The sequence below is a fragment of the Dendropsophus ebraccatus genome, chromosome 4, assembly GCF_027789765.1.
Source record: "Dendropsophus ebraccatus isolate aDenEbr1 chromosome 4, aDenEbr1.pat, whole genome shotgun sequence".
Classification (NCBI taxonomy): Eukaryota; Metazoa; Chordata; class Amphibia; order Anura; family Hylidae; genus Dendropsophus; species Dendropsophus ebraccatus.
In genome coordinates, this window is record NC_091457.1 from 35,823,302 (window position 1) to 35,840,870 (window position 17,569).

The following is a 17,569-nucleotide window of genomic DNA, read 5'->3' on the forward strand; positions in this document are numbered from 1 at the left end:
AGATCAAACATGGTTTCTACTAGACCAACTTTGGTCCATTAAAATGAAAGGGCTTAACTTGAGTACCTGTCAGGTACTTTTTTCTGCAGGTATGCCAACATTTACAGCGACTATAGGCCAATAACAAATGTAAATGTAGTCACTTTACAGCTGGCATGAAGACAAGAGAGCAAGGTAGGACAGCTGGGAACATCCCAGTATGGCTTGTGTGAAGACGGACATATTGAGAACCAGACTGTTTGAGATGTATCCACAAGATCAGACTGTTCTCATAACAATGTAAAGATTAAAGAAAACTGGAATCCGAGTGCAACTTTTATTTTAATTCATCCATCACTAAGAATTCATTTTCTTCAAATCAATGTACAAACTCCAGGTATGACATGCATCAAATGATCAATGTAAACATAAATATATGACAGCAATACAAAGTTTCCTCTGGGTTCTAATTGAGTCAGGCTTAACTGGATGGACATTTTGTTTTTTTCCCAATTTTACACACTAGTTACTATATCTTTTGTAAGTATTATGCATAATAGGTAGAGATGAGCGAACTTCGAGCATGCTCGAGTCGATTCGAACCCGAACTTTCGGCATTTGATTAGTGGTGGCTGCTGAAGCTGGATAAAGCCCTAAGGCTATGTGGAAAACATGATATAGTCATTGGCTGTATCCATGTTTTCCAGACAACCTTAGAGCTTTATCCAAGTTCAGCAGCCACCGCTAATCAAATGCCGAACGTTCGGGTTCGGATCGACCCGAACCCGGTTCGCTCATCTCTAATAATAGGCAATAATGTCAAAAATAACCCGGAATGTTAAGGTTATGCAGAAATGCAACAGTCCAACACAGCACAGCATCGCATCCTAGTGTAGTAGCTTTGTCAGTAAGTCGGTTTTATCAAGCATGGGTTAAGCAGCACGCTCTGTCTTATGAGAAGTACTGAGCCGCTTAAGAATGATTAACTGGGAATTGGGGACAGTGTGGCAAAGCAGAAAAAATACTTAACCGCTTCTTAGCTGATACATAAGTGAAAATCTATCCATTAAATGTAGGACAGATTGCCTCTATCCATTGCATTAGAGATTGCCAAGTTATGTCTGTCTGTCTATCTATCATACTTAGAGTTATTCTTGAAGCAGATACCAGGCTATATTTATGAAATTGCAACCTACAGCAGGCAGTTTCTCCATTGAATGTAAACTACATAGAGTGGTAAGTTCTTTGACTTCAATAGACCCCAACAGCCAGAAGGAGGCGTTATGGTAGCTGGTGTCTATTTCTGTATGTCCTAGGCACAGAGGTTTATGGTGCAGAGATGGCAGACGCAGAATATTTGGCACATGTATCTTTATGCTTTTTCTCATAAATGTTATGTAATTTGCATAAACAAAAAGTGAAATGGTGCTCTATTATCTTCAATGACAGTCCTGGATTGCACTGGACTCAGTGACATAAAGCACAGGGTTACTGGATTACATGGAATCTGAATGAAATGGTCTTTAGTAACTTTGTATATAACACTTTGTTTAGTTGTGAATATATCACAGTGTGCACTTTATGAGAACCATCAAGATGTTCCAGGCTATTGGGGAGGTCAAAGCTGAAAACGCAGCTGTACCCGTCAAGGCAGTTCATATAGTTATGTACAGCACTTGTACACCAACTTTTCTTCATTCACCAAGTGCCATGCTGGTGACAGGATCTACAAATCCCTCCGATCAGCATTTTACAGTATATATAATCGCACTACCATTTATCTTGAGCTCATCGATGGATTTCAGATCTAGCTCAGGTGGACGGAAGTTGCCAAGGGGGGTCCCATTGATGGCAAGCCTGAACATACCGGACTCAACAAGGACCAGAATCTGTATTTATAGAGAACAGAATAATGAGCAGTTAGAACATTAGGTTCCCCTCTTTCTTTTCAGGCCACGTTCTCACACTATATTTGAAAATTGACAGGTCTATTTTGTACGACCGCTGTTCAGTGAACCCAAATGCGCCCGCATTCCAATTAAAATCAAATTATGTTCATCCGGCCGATGTATCAGCCGCGTGAACATGTAAGACATCGACCGTTGTTTGACACGGCCATGTCAAACAAAGGCCAATGTTCATACCCAGTGTGAACATGGCATTATGGTGAATCTGAGACCTGCTGCCTATGGTAAGCATCGCTGCACCTCTGTCTTATGGCCAGTAGCCTTACCTCAAAATATCTCTCAGCGTGAAACACAAAGAAAGGAGTCTGGATTTTCTGTGGCTCTCCCCATGACTGTCCCATGGAGTAGTTGTAACATAAGGATTCTTCTTTGAAGCATGCAGTCAGGTTAAATGGGGTGGCATTTTTAGATTTCAATGAAAATGTTATTCTATATGAAAAGAAAACCTGTCAGATACTGATGGAAAATGTCATTTCTTCTAGCATATTGATAGGGGAAAAGATCATATTTATCAGATATAATATTCTTGTCTAACATTGCCCGCTCAAGGATGACCCTGTCCAAAAGATCACTTTACAATAAGGGTATGTCCACACTACGGAATCCTGGCGGATTACCCGCCGCGGATTCCGCAGCTCGTGGCCACATACATCTCTCCACCCACGTCCCAAAGGCGCTATAAAAAGAGATCATTTGGATCCTATCTGCCCAGTTGTAGGCTTGTTCTGCCCAGGAGAGGCCATTGCTAGTATGAAAATGCTAGTAGGGACCGTGTCTCTGAGGACACCTTAACATGTTGACATGAAACACTCTGTTTGATCAAATAGTTTGCCAAGACCCTCATTTTTTTATATCTACAGAGCAGGTTTTTATTGTGTGTAAACCGGGGGGAGTATGTACGGTAAGCACTTGCACCTGTGGATTTCTGTTGCACTTTCAGTTTGGCAGATTTCGCTGTCCACCAGAAGAATGAGCAGGTTCATTCTTCGAGTGGACAGCGAAATCTGCCAAACTATAGAATGAAGCCTATGGGACCAGCGCAGATGTGAGCTGCAGAATCCACCGCGGGTGATCCAACGGTATTCCGTACTGTGGACATACCCCAAAGCTGGGGTCATACACTATATTCCGGGCCTTATTTTCGACAGTATGAATAAAGGGTTTTCTGTTGTTGTTTTACCCTGTTCCTGACTGTTGAAAGTGTGGAAATAATGTATTTCTATAATGCACTGGGGAAATATAGTTCTATCTTCCACACTTGGTAAATGTAAGCTGCTGTTGACTAGTCCTATTCAGTATTGTGTAAAAACCTGGTGCACATTGTCTTACTATGGATTGGTGTGGTTGAGATCAGTTAGTGCAGGCCGATAGGCTGCTATGATCCTATTCAGTACACAGTGTGCATCCAGTTTTATGAGAGAAAAAAAAAATAGTTTGCTATATATTCCCCCAAACTGCCTGTAGGAGAGAATACAGTATCTCATGGAGGTGCAACAGAAATTCTGTATTACCACTCTTTATATCTTTATATGTGATTGATAAAGTAAGCTTTATCCCAGAAAACCTCTGCTCTTTATGCACTTGGATTACTAAGGCACATAATGGCAGATGGGGAGGGCCTTGTTACAGGTTTCAGATCGGAGCACTGAGCGTTCCTGTCATGCCTCTGAGCACTGAAATATAATGATATTATAGAAATCCATATAACAGAAAACATAATAAGTCATAGTCAACTAACTCTAATGGGTCAGCAGTAACCAAACCGCGAGTTAAGATCATGTGACCTTCTGACAAGCCCATGGAAAATGACCTGGACACCGGAGGAACCAGCTGTTTGGAAAGAGAAAAAAAAAAAAAAAAGTTACGTACAAAAAAATATTTCTGTCTATGCCGTAGATGTATATTTATGTAGATTTATGCAGAGTTATGTACATATTTCAATTACATACATTGAATATTACTCACCGGTTCTGAATGTCCATGATGTAAAGGCTTAAAGAGAACAGAATTACACAATTTAACTGTTTGATATTCACTTTTGCACAAGATTATATAGTAAATTATAGTAATTTACTTTACTACTCTCAATAGATAGCAGTTCTTTCTAATCTGTATATTTACTACTTCACTAGTCGGCTGCCATGTGTAATGGTGGTTTAGTAACAGACATACCAACCTGCACACCATTTTTAAAGGTTTCCTATTAGGTTCATATAGAAGCTTACTTATGTTCCGTATTGGGAAGCTCCTCCATCTTGTTTCCCTTTAACAACTGAAAGTGTGGCAAAGGTCTCTTCAGCTAAGGGCTGTATTACACGGCTCGATAACTAGTGTAAGCCAGCACCAATCTGCTAGATCGGCGCTCATTTACAGAGCCTATTATACGACTTGATAATCATGTATATATTTATCTCATTAGTGATGTCCGTACAGCCCTTGCCCTGGCTGTAAAATGATGAACTTTATACTCCCTGTGTCCTCTAGCATCTGCCCACATCTGCTGCTCACACTTCTGAGCTGGTCTCTGAAGTGACAGGCTGCTTAGCCAATCGTTGGCCGAGATGGGACACTGCCGCAGCCAGTGATTGGCTGAGCGGCCTGTCACTTCAGAGACTGGCTAGGAAGTGAGAGTGATAGCTGTGGGTAGCTTGCTTTAAGGACACTGGGGGAGCCTGGATAGATTGTTGTTTTCTATTACACAGGTTACGGACGATTATTGTCCGTAACGGCCGAAATTGGCTGATAATCTGTGTGATAGGGCCTTAAGAATAAAGTTTATTATTTTCTTTTCACATTCCTCAGCCGCTGGCTGCGTTTTTCTATTACATGTAGCGATGCATGGCCGATGTCTGATTTTTAGGTTAGCTTAAATGACAATCAACCAATGATCATTTTCATTTTCTGATCGTTGTCTTTATTACACACAGTCATAATCTGTTGAATGGGACTGATTCTGCAGATTAATAGGGCCCTAATTTCAAGGAATACTCTTAGTCAGTGGCGTAGCTACCATGAAGGCAGGGAACGCAGGGAAGGCAGTTGCTATGGGGCTCCGCGCTGCAGGGGGCCCGGGACCCGCCTGGCCCTTCTCCCCTGTCTTCATGGTAACTACGCCACTGACAGTAAAGCACCCTGTCAGAGACCCAGAAGGGAGCGTCTGCAATCCCCTCTCAAGCACCTCCGCACCTCCCCCTGACACAGACTCAGAGTGTCCAGCACCAGTGTCCCCCTCTCCACAAGTGGCAACAGTCCCAGTTAGGTTCCACTAAGCCCCGCCCCATCACGGCAAGCCCGCCCCCAGCAACCACCGCAGGTAGGATAGTAGCTCATGGCAGAGTGCACATGGCATGAGGAGGAGAGACACAGCAGGAAGGATGGTAACTATCACTGCCAGCTGGAAGTTACCAGCTTCCCTGGCATCCTGTATAATGGGGTCACTCAGCCTCCCTAGCATCCTGTATAATAAGGTCACCCAACTTCCCTAGCATCCTGTATAATGGGGTCACCAGCTTCCCTGGCATCCTGTATAATGGGGTCACTCAGCTTCCCTAGCATGTTATATAATGGAGACACCCAGCTTTCCAAGCATCTAGTAGTAGTAGTATAGAGCACCCCCCAGACCTGCAGGGACTCAGAGCAGCCCCTAAACCCTCAACCCCCCCCCCCCAACACACACACAAACTCTCTTAAAGCAGCCCGCACCCTGCAGGTGTCTTAGAACTGCCGTCTCAGAACTGCCCCAATCAGCAGGGACTCCGAGCGGCCTGCTACCCCTCACCTCCCACCCCAGGGCACAGTGTCTCAGAGCTGCCGAAGGCGGGGGGACAGCTTCATATTGCCGGGACAGGTAATATGTTGGGGGGGGGGCATACACTTTTTTGCTATGGGGCCCCATGAATCCTAGTTACGCCCCTGCTCTTAGTCCCCTCCTACTCCACTGTGATATAATCCATTGCTTCCCCATTTGTGTAACCTCCCTGCCACTCTTGGACTTTAGTGTCTAGCAGATGTAGTAAAGGAGGGTAAAGCGGCAAGATTTCAGTGTCAGATGGAACATCCCAATACATGCTTAGCATGAATCTAGGTATTTCCACTGAGATTTAAAGGGGTTATACAGTGTTATAAAAACATGGCCACTTTCTTCCAGAGACAGTTCCGCTCTTGTCTCCAGTTAAGGTGTGGTTTGCAATAAATCTTTTATGTTTAAAGCTTGATTCACTTCAATGGAACAGAACTGCAAAACCTGATCCAAACTGGAAGAGGCATGCTGTCTCTGGAAGAAAGTGACCATGTTTTTCTGACACTGGATAACCCTTTTAATGCTTTATGGCATCAGTTTGCTGGGTTTAAGGTTAGGTTGTATATGTGCCCACTATACAACCTCTGCTGAAAACTACATTTGTACAAACAGCTTCTACAGTACATGCCAAAACTAACCAGGCTCAATGAATGTTTAGCTATGCCTCTGTTAAGGCTGGGTTCACACTGCGTTTTTGGAATCCGTTCAATGTATTTTTTAATTGGTAATCAACATTACTTTTGTGTCTGTTAAAAAAAACAACGCATATGCTTTGATCTGTTTTTTTTTTTTGTTTTGTTTTTTTAATAATGGAAATCAATGGAAAAACTGATCCAAATGGATGACACACAATTGCATCCATTTTTTCCATAAAACTTATATGTTACTTATATGAACCCAACCTAATCACTGTACTTGTGTACACTTGGAAATCCTATAGACCGTCAATAGAGCAGTGGCCAAGTATCTTGGGATAATTATTTTAAGAGCAGTTATTTTAATAGATAATAACACTAAAATTATTTATTTTCCTCAATATTTCTGGAAAGTAAATCCAAAAGGGAACATCTACTGTAGGCTTTATTATCTCACTGAGACTCCATCTGGTGTATAAACAAAAAATTGCAACAAATATTTTATCTTGATGCATTTGAATAATAAGTTGATCATTCTATACCTTACCTGACACAGGGGGTATTCTGTCATTGCTTCATGATAAGGCTATTTTAATAGTGAAAAGAAAAAAAAAAGCTTTAGTTTATTACATATAGATATAGAAACATAATGGAACAGAACTAGGATAGAAGCAGCATGAAATAATAATATTTATTTATTTGTATAGCGCCAACAGATTCCGCAGCGCTATACAAAATACGAAATACAAAGTAGAGGAAAATAAAAATAAATTACAAGCAAGGTTTAAGAAAAAAAATAAGGTATTATGAAATATCCCAACTTGCATTATTGCTCAGAAATGAGATCTCCTTTACAGCGACGTCTCCATAAATCCCTAATGTGTCCACATCACGGAGCGGAAGACGATACCGGAAATCCAGGAAATGCCGTCCACTAATGCTGACCTACATTGGAAAGGAAAAAGACATCACACAAGAAAAGCCTGTAGCTTTGTTTATATTGGCTGCTTGAACATACATCCAGAAAGCTTCTCTACTATCAGGATGTGAGGAATAGAGAGAGCACAGGGTATACTTCTATACTGTAGCATTAATAGATTGGAAATAGCAAACTAATTGTGGGCAATTATATCATACTTACCAAACCCCCCAAGGTCCCCTTTAGTAGTTGACAATGCATTTGTTGTACATTTCTTTGGGTTCCCACCTCATTACTTTGATATGAGCAAATTATGTGTATGGGGACAGGAAGGGGATAAGAAAAGATATCTATTCAACTGGAAGCTATTTTATATGTACAGCCAGCTTAACGGGAAACTATCACCAGGTTAGGTGAATATAACCTGCTTATAGCACCCTACAAAGGGCGCTGAGGGTGAAGGTAGGTCAAACTTACCTTCATCCTCAGCTTACCGTGCGCAATAGGGAGCTATTAGCAGGTTAGATTTTCCATCCTGCTGATAGTTTCCCTTTAAGACTCCCTACATGATTCTCTATATATACTTTACTGTTCCTATGTGGCAGGACTAAAGGGTCCTCTGGGTGTTGGAGCCTTAAAGGGACTTACCTCAGCACCCCCTATAACTTTGTCCCTGTACATGCCCACTCTATTCACTGGAAAAGTAAAGTACATGTAAGGAGCACTGAGGAAACAATAGTAAAAATGCTGATATACTGTACATTTTAGCACATGTGAAAATAATGCTGGAGTAGAATGGATTAACCAACATGGGTTACCATTTTCTAAAACATCACCAGATCACAACCTATATGATTTTTACCTTTACTTGATCAGCGAGAAAAAGGAAAAGCAGCACAAATGATTCTCCTTTTCGAAGTGGAAATCCTGAGAACTTAACCTCATCTAGCCACTGGTCCTTGCGCAGGGTATTGCAAATTACATGACTTTCCGAGGAAGAGAATCGTGGATTGAAATGAAAGGCCACATCGGAGCGAGGACGGGTGCTGCAACCACACTGAAAGTCAACTTGGAACCTGTGAATCATAAGCAGATATCACTAAAACGTCACAGCCATGCAAGTGAATGTATCCCACTATAAGTGTGTCTCAGTGGGGGGTCCACCAACATCATAAGAATATTGCACAGGGAATGCTTTTCATCCACATTAATGTCTATACAGACCAGAGCAAGCATTAAAACCCCAGCACATGCCACCACCATAGTCCACAGACCAAGCAAAGTACTGTCAATGCACAAGTATGGACTATGGTCACACATAGTATTTCCGTCAGTCTTTTGGTCAGTCTTTTTTCAACCAAAACCAGGAGTGGGTTAAAAACACCCAACGTGTGCAAATCTTTCCATTATAATTTTGCCCTGGTTTTGGTTGACAAAAGATTGACCTAAAGACCAGCCAATCTTATCTAAGAAGCATACAGAGATAAAGTATGAACCTAAAGCAGTTATAATTTATAATTTGGTGCAACATGGAATTCTAGCGGCCACATGCATGAGGTGTACAGCTGATGTTCAAAGCACAGTGGGAGAAGCAATAGCCAGAACTGCTCACACAGAACCATTGTGGACCAGGAGTATGGGAAACAGATAGTGAGCCCTCCTTTGTATGGTGGTGCACAATCTTGAACTGTAAATTAACATAAAGCACTCACCTGCTCACACTATGACACCTTCATTGGGAAATCCAGCAGGTCAGAAGAACAAAAGCTCTAAAGAGCCACAGTAGAACAGCCATTTCACGGTCACAGGCGTTTCATGATGCTACATGAGCATGATGAATCGGTTGTGACCACGAAATGTCTGTTCTACTGTGGTTCTTTGGAGCTTTTGTTCTTTTGACCGGCTGGATTTTCAAATAAAGGTCCCCATACTTCAGTCTTCCGTGCACGCCACTCACACCCTCCCTCTGTCTAACAACTTAAATGCCACAGTTGTTGCCCACAGTGGCACCTTATGGGTTAAACAGCGGGACCGTAGTTATCCCTGAGCTTTACTGTGGGATCTCAGCTGGTTGAACCATCAAAATGTAATAATATTGAGTCAGAAAGCATTAAATGGGTTGTCCAGTGAAAATCGTTTTCTTTCAAATCAACCGATAGCAAAAAGTTATAAAGATTTGTAAAAAAAAAAAGCTATATTATAATTTTATGTTAGTAAAAAAGCAAAATAGAGAAACAAGCATATGACAACAATATATATATATACACACACACACACACACACACATATATATACACTCACCGGCTACTTTATTAGGTACACCATGCTAGTAACGGGTTGGACCCCCTTTTGCCTTCAGAACTGCCTCAATTCTTCGTGGCATAGATACAACAAGGTGCTGGAAGCATTCCTCAGAGATTTTGGTCCATATTGACATGATGGCATCACACAGTTGCCGCAGATTTGTCGGCTGCACATCCATGATGCGAATCTCCCGTTCCACCACATCCCAAAGATGCTCTATTGGATTGAGATCTGGTGACTGTGGAGGCCATTTGAGTACAGTGAATTCATTGTCATGTTCAAGCAGAAATCGAGACTCATCAGACCAGGCAACGTTTTTCCAATTTTCCACTGTCCAATTTCGATGAGCTTGTGCAAATTGTAGCCTCAGTTTCCTGTTCTTAGCTGAAAGGAGCGGCACCCGGTGTGGTCTTCTGCTGCTGTAGCCCATCTGCCTCAAAGTTGGACGTACTGTGCGTTCAGAGATGCTCTTCTGCCTACCTTGGTTGTAACGGTTGGCAACTGTAACGGTTTGAACTGCAGGAGATTGTCTTGACCATGTCTACATGCCTAAATGCCGCCATGTGATTGGCTGATTAGAAATTAAGTGGTAACGTGCAGTTGGACAGGTGTACCTAATAAAGTGGCCGGTGAGTGTATACACACACACACACACACACACACACACACACTGAGTCACATACTCAAAGCATCCTTCTTAAAATCCCAATTTTCCACCCAAACCCACCCCATGAGAGAGTGGAAATGTATTTTTATGTTAATGTGTTTGCTCCAATTCATGGCCCCCATAGATTATTAAATCTATTAGTGGCTTTCCGCAAGGTCTGTTTAGCCCAATACTCCTCATACTTTAATATCCTATCAACCAGCGATACCCATTCCTCCCTAAGGGTGCGTGCACACTACGGAATTGCCGCGTATAACCCGCGGCGTATTCCGTCACTTGTCCCCGCACGCGGCGGCGAACATTTCCGCCCGTGCCATAGACACTATTCTATGCACGGGCGGATTCCACGTTCCGTCGAAAGAATTGTCAATTCTTTCGACGGAACGCGTAATCCGCCCGTGCACGGGCGAAAATGTGCACCGCCGCGTGCGTGGACAAACGACGGAATACGCCGCGATTATACGCGGCAATTCCGTAGTGTGCACGCACCCTTAGGGCCAGTTTACTTTGAGGAAACACGGCGCAATTCCGTGGCGGAGCTCTCCGCCGCAGAATCCCGCCGTGCTCAGTGTCCTGCTTTGAGTGAATGGGAGAGCGCGCGCCTATCCGCTGCTGCCGCTCTCCGCTCAAAAACAAACATGTTCATTCGGAGAGAAGCGGGAGCGGACAAGTGCGCCCTCTCCATTCACTTACAGCAGCACATTGAGCACGGCGGGATTCGGTGGTGGAAATCTCCGCAGCAGAATTCCGAAGATCTTGCTCAGTGTGAACTGGCCCTAAGGGTGGGTTCACACTGAGGAATTCTCGAGGAATTGGGCTATGTGCACACTGAGGAATTCTCGAGGAATTGAAGCAGAAAGTTTTGAGGCAGAATTCAAGCAGAATTTAAGCCCCCGATTGACTTCTATAGGATTCCTCTAGCAGATCTACAGCAAAAACATCTGCTCGGAAATTCTGCAGTGTGAACAACAGAGCAGAAAACCCATTGAACACAATGGGACTTTGCTCTGTGCATATTTTACGGGAGGAATTTCAAGCTGAATTTCAAGCTGAATTCCTCGCCTTTTCCTCAGTGTGCACATACCTTTGTAGAGGAAAGTTTTCTGCTTGAAATTCCTTGTCTATTCAGCTCTGGCAGAATAGTGGCAGAATTTGAGCGGAATTCAAGCGGAATTTCAAGCAGAATTAAGGGCTCATGCACACTGAGCAAAAGGCGAGGAATTGAAGAGGAATCCGCTCTTAAATTCTGCTTGAAATTCCTCCCATAAAAGAATGAACAGGGCAATGTCTCATTGTGTTCAATGGGATTTCCACTCTGTTGTTCACACTACAGAATTTCCAAGCAGAATTTTCTGCCGCAGATGTGCTTTCCGACCAAAGGGCCAGTTCACACTGAGCAAACACGGCGCAATTCAGAGAGCACTGTGTCAGACTGAAAATAAAACATTTCCTGCATGACATACGGCAGCTGATAAGTACTGGAAGACTTGAGATTTTTTAATAGAAGTAAATTACAAATCTATATAACTTTCTGACACCAGTTGATTTGAAAGAAAAAGATTTCCACTGGACAACCCCTTTAACACCTTCCTGCCCATGCAGGGGCGTAGCTAAGGGTTTAGCCTAGGGGGGCCGAGTGAGTGTCAGTGGGCCCCCAACCGATTATGTTACCCATAGGGAACCTTAGTAGATGACAATGCTTTCCAAATAATAAATGGTATTTTCTACCACATTATTCATAGTGAACAGGGACGGAGAACAGTGGAAAAGACTTTCTACATTTCACATATATAACCATGTAAAAATTAAAGGGGCTATCCAGCATTGCAAAAACATAGCTGCCTTTTTCCAGAAACAGCGCCACTCTCCTCCAAAGCTTGGATGTGGTAGTGCAGCTCAGTTCCACTAAAAGAGAATGAAACCAAGTTGTAATAGAGGAAGCTATGGCGCAGTGTTTGTTTTCTAATCAGCCATCCATCCATTCTTCTGTCTATCTCTTTATCTCATATCTATCTGTCTAATATCTATTTGGCAGCATGAGGACTACACCATAGCTGATGGTCAATGACATCCGACGGGTCTACCAGCACTACCAGTAGAGTAAATGCATAGTACAAATACTGGGTAATAACAATAAATAGTCCCATGGAGTTCAAAGCAACTATACGAAATAACCCGTATACAAAAAAGCCAGACTACTGCAACATAACTAAATGGAATAATTACTTTATTAATTCATAGAAACAATACATTAAAATGTAGGAGAAATCAGCCCCGATAATCATGTACAGGGAATATGAGAGATTTATGCCTCCATGTAGTATTTAGACCCAATTTTAACCCTCTTATAGTTTACATGGTCTCTTTATGCTCTCATACAGTAAAAAGGCCACCATCAATACCCTAACATAGTAGATTATCCCCCCCTTGTTCCTCCATATAGAAGATAGATCCTCCCTGTGCACCCCCATATATTATTCAGACCCCTCTGTACCTTCATATTGAAATTCAGCTTCCTTGTGCATCCATATAGTAGTTAGGCCTTCTGTGCCCCAATATAGTAATTATTTCCCTCTGTGCCCTCATATAGAAGTTAGACTCCTCTCTGTGCATATATTTAGTATTTAGACCTCTCTATGCAGACACCCCCCCTTGTGGCCACAACACAGATTGGCAGGGTGGAGACCCAAGTCTCTCCTCGCCTTGTCAATCACCCTGCTGCATTCAACTGTATTTTCTCCTTGCATACAAGCGCATACAGCTAAATAGTCAGACACAACATTCGGTAGCCGTGTGGGCCCCCCAGGAGCACTGGTACCTGGCCAGGGGCCACCTACAGCCAATAGACATTTGTTAAGTCTGTCTGCAAAAGCAATTGCTTTTACGGACAGCATTAACGAGCAAAAATCAGTGGGCCCCCTGCCTGTGTGGGCCCGGGAGCGGCCGCCCCCTCTTCCCCCACCAAATTACGCTACTGTGCCCATGACATTATAGTACATCATGGGGTGCAATTAAAATAAGAAAGTTTCATTTATATGATTACGCTTCATTGACCAAAAACTGGAAAACCTCTAAAATGTAGGAACAAAGGAAACAAAGTGGGCTCCTTCTTCAGGTAGGGTAAAATTTGTCTTTCATATAAAGATCCTTCCTGGGTATCCAGCTGTGGCCGAGAGCTGCTGGGTCACGCTGCTCAGGATCCATCATATGACTAACCAAGCAGCCTCGCCAGAATAGGAGGTCCTGTCACTGATAACACATGTATCATTATATGTAAGTAACAGAGCTATACGCCCTGAATACAACAAAGGGAAACAGGAACAGTACACAAATAAGTAAAAAAAACAGCAACAGAAGACAAGTAAACCAAGCCTCATACCTTACAGCACTGCTGCCAACACTTCCCTGTACAAGGATCATTCGTCCATGTTGTAGGCCCCCAAATATTGTACAGATATAAGGAACTACCTGTATATACACATTGAATAAAGACAATAAGTAACACAGAAGCACATATAATAAAATGTCTGATGATACACAAAAAATTAAGGATTTTTTCTACATATGAAACTTATACCTAGGATATTCCACAAAGTAATGAGCAGTGTGTGGGGTAAAAGCAATGGGATCCCCACTATCATTATGGCTTAGTTCTATCAATATACAGCGGCTATTTTGGACTTTTGCCCTACATACCTTGTATAGACTTCAGGAATGAGTAGTCCATTGACCGAGCTGGGAGTGAACATGCTAACAGCCAACTTTTTCCGGCTTGTCTGCAGGCGGGTCACGGTCTAGACCTGATTTAAACTTTTTATGTCTCTGTGACTGATGAAAAGGTTTTTTTTTTTTGGTTTTTTTTTAAACAACAGGTATGTTTTAGGGTATTGTTCACACTACAGAATAGATGCAGAATTCCGCACTGTGGGAACCCTTAAAAGAGGTTCTCCTGCTTAATCCACTTATTTTTAAGGGACCCTTTCTAAAGTGTCTCTCCACGGAGGTCTCTAGGGATGAGCCTTAGGCTGGATTCACACGTTCCTGGAAGTTATCCGTGCTCACAGACATTTTTTCAGCCCATTGTTTTCTATTGGGCTATTCAGATGTTCCGTGATTTCATGGATCCGTGATCCGTGATCCGTTACGTTTAAAAATAGGACATGTAATAACTCGGAACGGAAGCACGGAACGTATTCCCCATAGAAATCAATGAGATCCATGTTTTTCATGGATGTAATGTAATCAATGTAATTTGAAATGCTGTAAAACAGATTTGTGAAAAAAACCGACATGTATGCAAAACGGATGAAAAACGGACTGTTTTGCTCGGATAACGGAGGTAGCTTGCGGACCACAATCACGGACCAGAAAAATCACTGAACGTGTGAATGCAGCCTTAGGGGCCTATTCAACGGAGCGATAATCGGCCGAATCGGCCCGATTCGAACGATTATCGCTCAGTGAAATAGAGAAAATGATCAGCCGATTATCATGTCATCGGCTGATTGTTTATTTAGGCCCAAACCTAAAATCATCGGTCACCCACCACGCATCGCTTCGTGGAATAGAGATGCGCGGCGGACGACCAACGATTTCAGAAGCAGCATACATTACCTAGCAGGGCTTCTCCTCTGCTCTTCCTCCCCGGGTCCCGTGGCGCAGCATCAGCTTCGCTACGGCCAGTGATTGGCTGAGTGGTCTGACAGCTCAGTCAGGCCGTTCCGGAGTTGATGCTGCGCTGCGGGACCCAGGGAGGAAGACGAGTGGAGGAGAAGCCCTGCTAGGTAATGTATGCTGCAAAGACATCGGTAACGATGTCCCTGCAGCCCTCGCTAAATGATCGGGCCATGGAATAGGGCCCTTAGGCTATGCTTACTGGATAAACACCCGTTAATTGGCACTCAAAACAACATGCATTGTTTTAAATGCAAATTGCATTGCAGTCTATGGACAATGGTCAGAAATAAATGATGTTTCGACGGCCATAGCAAACAACGGCCGCTGTTTAATACATTGTGTGAACAATGGCCGTTGTTTGCATTGACCTCGATGCAAGCCATTTCATTATGGAAAGAACAGCTGTTGTGTAAATTGAAAACAACTGCCATTGTTTTTATAAAAAGTAAGTTGTGTGAACATAGCTTTAATTGGTGGAGGAATCTTACAATAAATTTTCATTGTATCACTATAATTAAGGGGTTATCAAGGATTAAGAAAAAAAAACACTGCTACATTCTTGCAATAGTGCTATCCCTGTCCCCAGGTTGTGTATGGTATCAATTCAATTCATCTCCATTCACTTCAATATATTCAAACTCCAAACCACACCTAAACTGAGGACAAGAGTAGTGCTATTTCTGGAAGAAAGTGGCCAAGATTTTTTGTAAGCCTGGATAATCCCTTTAAGCATTACACAATGTCCAGTCAACTCAATGAGATGTTCTTTGTAGTCATTCTCCATTTTGGCCAAAAGATTAGGATTTCTAATAGGATTTAAAAAAATATAGAGTACTGTTAAGAATGTATCACCTTTATTAAAATAATATTTGTAAAATTGTAATTTTTTTTTATTTTGTTCATGATTACGGAGGTGGCTATCTTGCCTAAACTGCTATTAACAGCATTAGCATAAAACAAAAACCCTATAAAACATGTTAGGGGGCACTCACATGTTCCATAAATACAGTACTGAAACTGCATGTCTGTATTTACGGACTGGGTATGGAACGTGTGAATGCCCCCTAGAGGAAAAACATTAAAATAAACTGTCCTTCCTAAAAAAAAAAACAAAAACAAAAAAACATCAGGGTAAGTGGTAGGGGGTAAATGTATGATTGCTGGGACACAGCTAAAGCTTTTAGTCCTGCTGTCCAGGCATGATAGGAATTGTAGTTTTTAAACAGCTGGAGAGCTGCACATTTGAGCCCTTCAGGTGAATAGGACAGCGAACTTACAAACCTGCCGTGTGTGAACATACTTTAAAACTATGCTTATAAATTGAAGAGTAAAATGTGCGCTGTAAACCAGAATGTAAATCTGTATGTGGCTTAATGTGCAGATTGAGATGCTAATTTTCTATGTAATGCTTTTCCTTATGTGATCTGCTACAAGATCCATAACAAATATATTGCTTTGAGGATTTTGCTTTTTCTCCATCCAAATCAACAGATGAGAAGCACCACCATTCCTAAAGTACACTGTGACAAATTAGGACATCCTGGGTGTTATCAATTACATAACCGTTAGTTCCTAAATCTCATCCAAAAGATCTTTAGCATTTTGTAAAATTCTATGGACTTCAATGACATAAATGAGAATGCCATATGAACATAGCCTAATAACCCCAGTCCATAATGCAGCCTTGATGTGGGTGAGAGGTCTCCAGCTATGCTGGGTGGATCCGGACATAAAACTTCAGCCTATACTCTCTAGAAAGTTCAACATCTGCACTGTATGTCTACCAAACCCTCGAAGAAAATTCCATGATTTAGTGATATTGGAATCTGGTAGGTCTGAAAACACATTGGGAGTCTTCTACAGAACACATACGATATGAGTGTCTTATAGGACCGGGCTTGGATACTTAAGAAGCAGAAAACGGGATGTTGTGCAAGTACCCATCCTCCCCAGCCTTGTGAAATAACAGCTACAGAGTTAATCCGCCGCCTCTCAATGCACACATGTAGTCAGATGACTATAAAGCAGCAGCGGTTTAGCGTCTGTATTTTAGATGCGATATCCATACGGTATACTACATATTTGTACAACCCTCTTATCAGTTGCGATCAATGCATTTCTGACAATAAACTATTAACCCTTCCCAGCGGTTACTTGTTGCACATGTCTAGCTGTATAGATACACATGACACGTGGCTTCTTATCTTAGTGTAGACAACAAGCAGGATTATCCTGTACACACCGGGTAGAAGACAGGCGGCTGTAACAGCAAGGAGAGGGGATCCATAGCTGCATGTATCAAGCAATGGATGAGTCACACACTGGGGAAGTACTAACAATCCACGCCTATTTTACTTAACTCTTCTACTGCTGACCACTTGTAGATCCGGCCCAGACTGAGGCACATGTATACAATTGGTTGCAGAGATGTGATCAGATGCCATGCACCGGATCTCAGCAATTGTACATATACTGTGCTTTTATAATGCAGACTTCTGTCTCCAAAACGTTGATTAGTATGTCATGCAATAGAGATAAACCTTACACTAAAGTATTGTAAAGTGTACCTGTGATTTCAAAAGATTTTTAAAAACCTGCCTGGCTTTGTTACATTAACCCCTC

General features: G+C 42.3%; 1 protein-coding gene across 2 annotated transcripts; it reads right to left on the minus strand.

The window, feature by feature from the left end:
* Positions 1-718: 718 nt before the first annotated feature.
* Positions 719-17,257, minus strand: LGALS12 (galectin 12). 2 transcript variants are annotated; one of them, XM_069965546.1, is made up of 9 exons: positions 17,190-17,257; positions 13,650-13,738; positions 8,162-8,375; positions 7,206-7,325; positions 6,928-6,966; positions 3,912-3,938; positions 3,757-3,776; positions 2,213-2,375; positions 719-1,868 (listed from the first exon to the last, which is right to left on the minus strand). In XM_069965546.1, the coding sequence occupies exons 1-9, from the start codon at positions 17,232-17,234 to the stop codon at positions 1,722-1,724; spliced, it is 864 nt and encodes a 287-aa protein (XP_069821647.1). In that variant the 5' UTR covers positions 17,235-17,257; the 3' UTR covers positions 719-1,721. The 2 variants fall into 2 exon arrangements, with proteins under 2 accessions (XP_069821647.1, XP_069821646.1); XM_069965545.1 differs by having other exon boundaries at positions 3,685-3,776.
* Between the last annotated feature and the right edge of the window lie 312 nt (positions 17,258-17,569).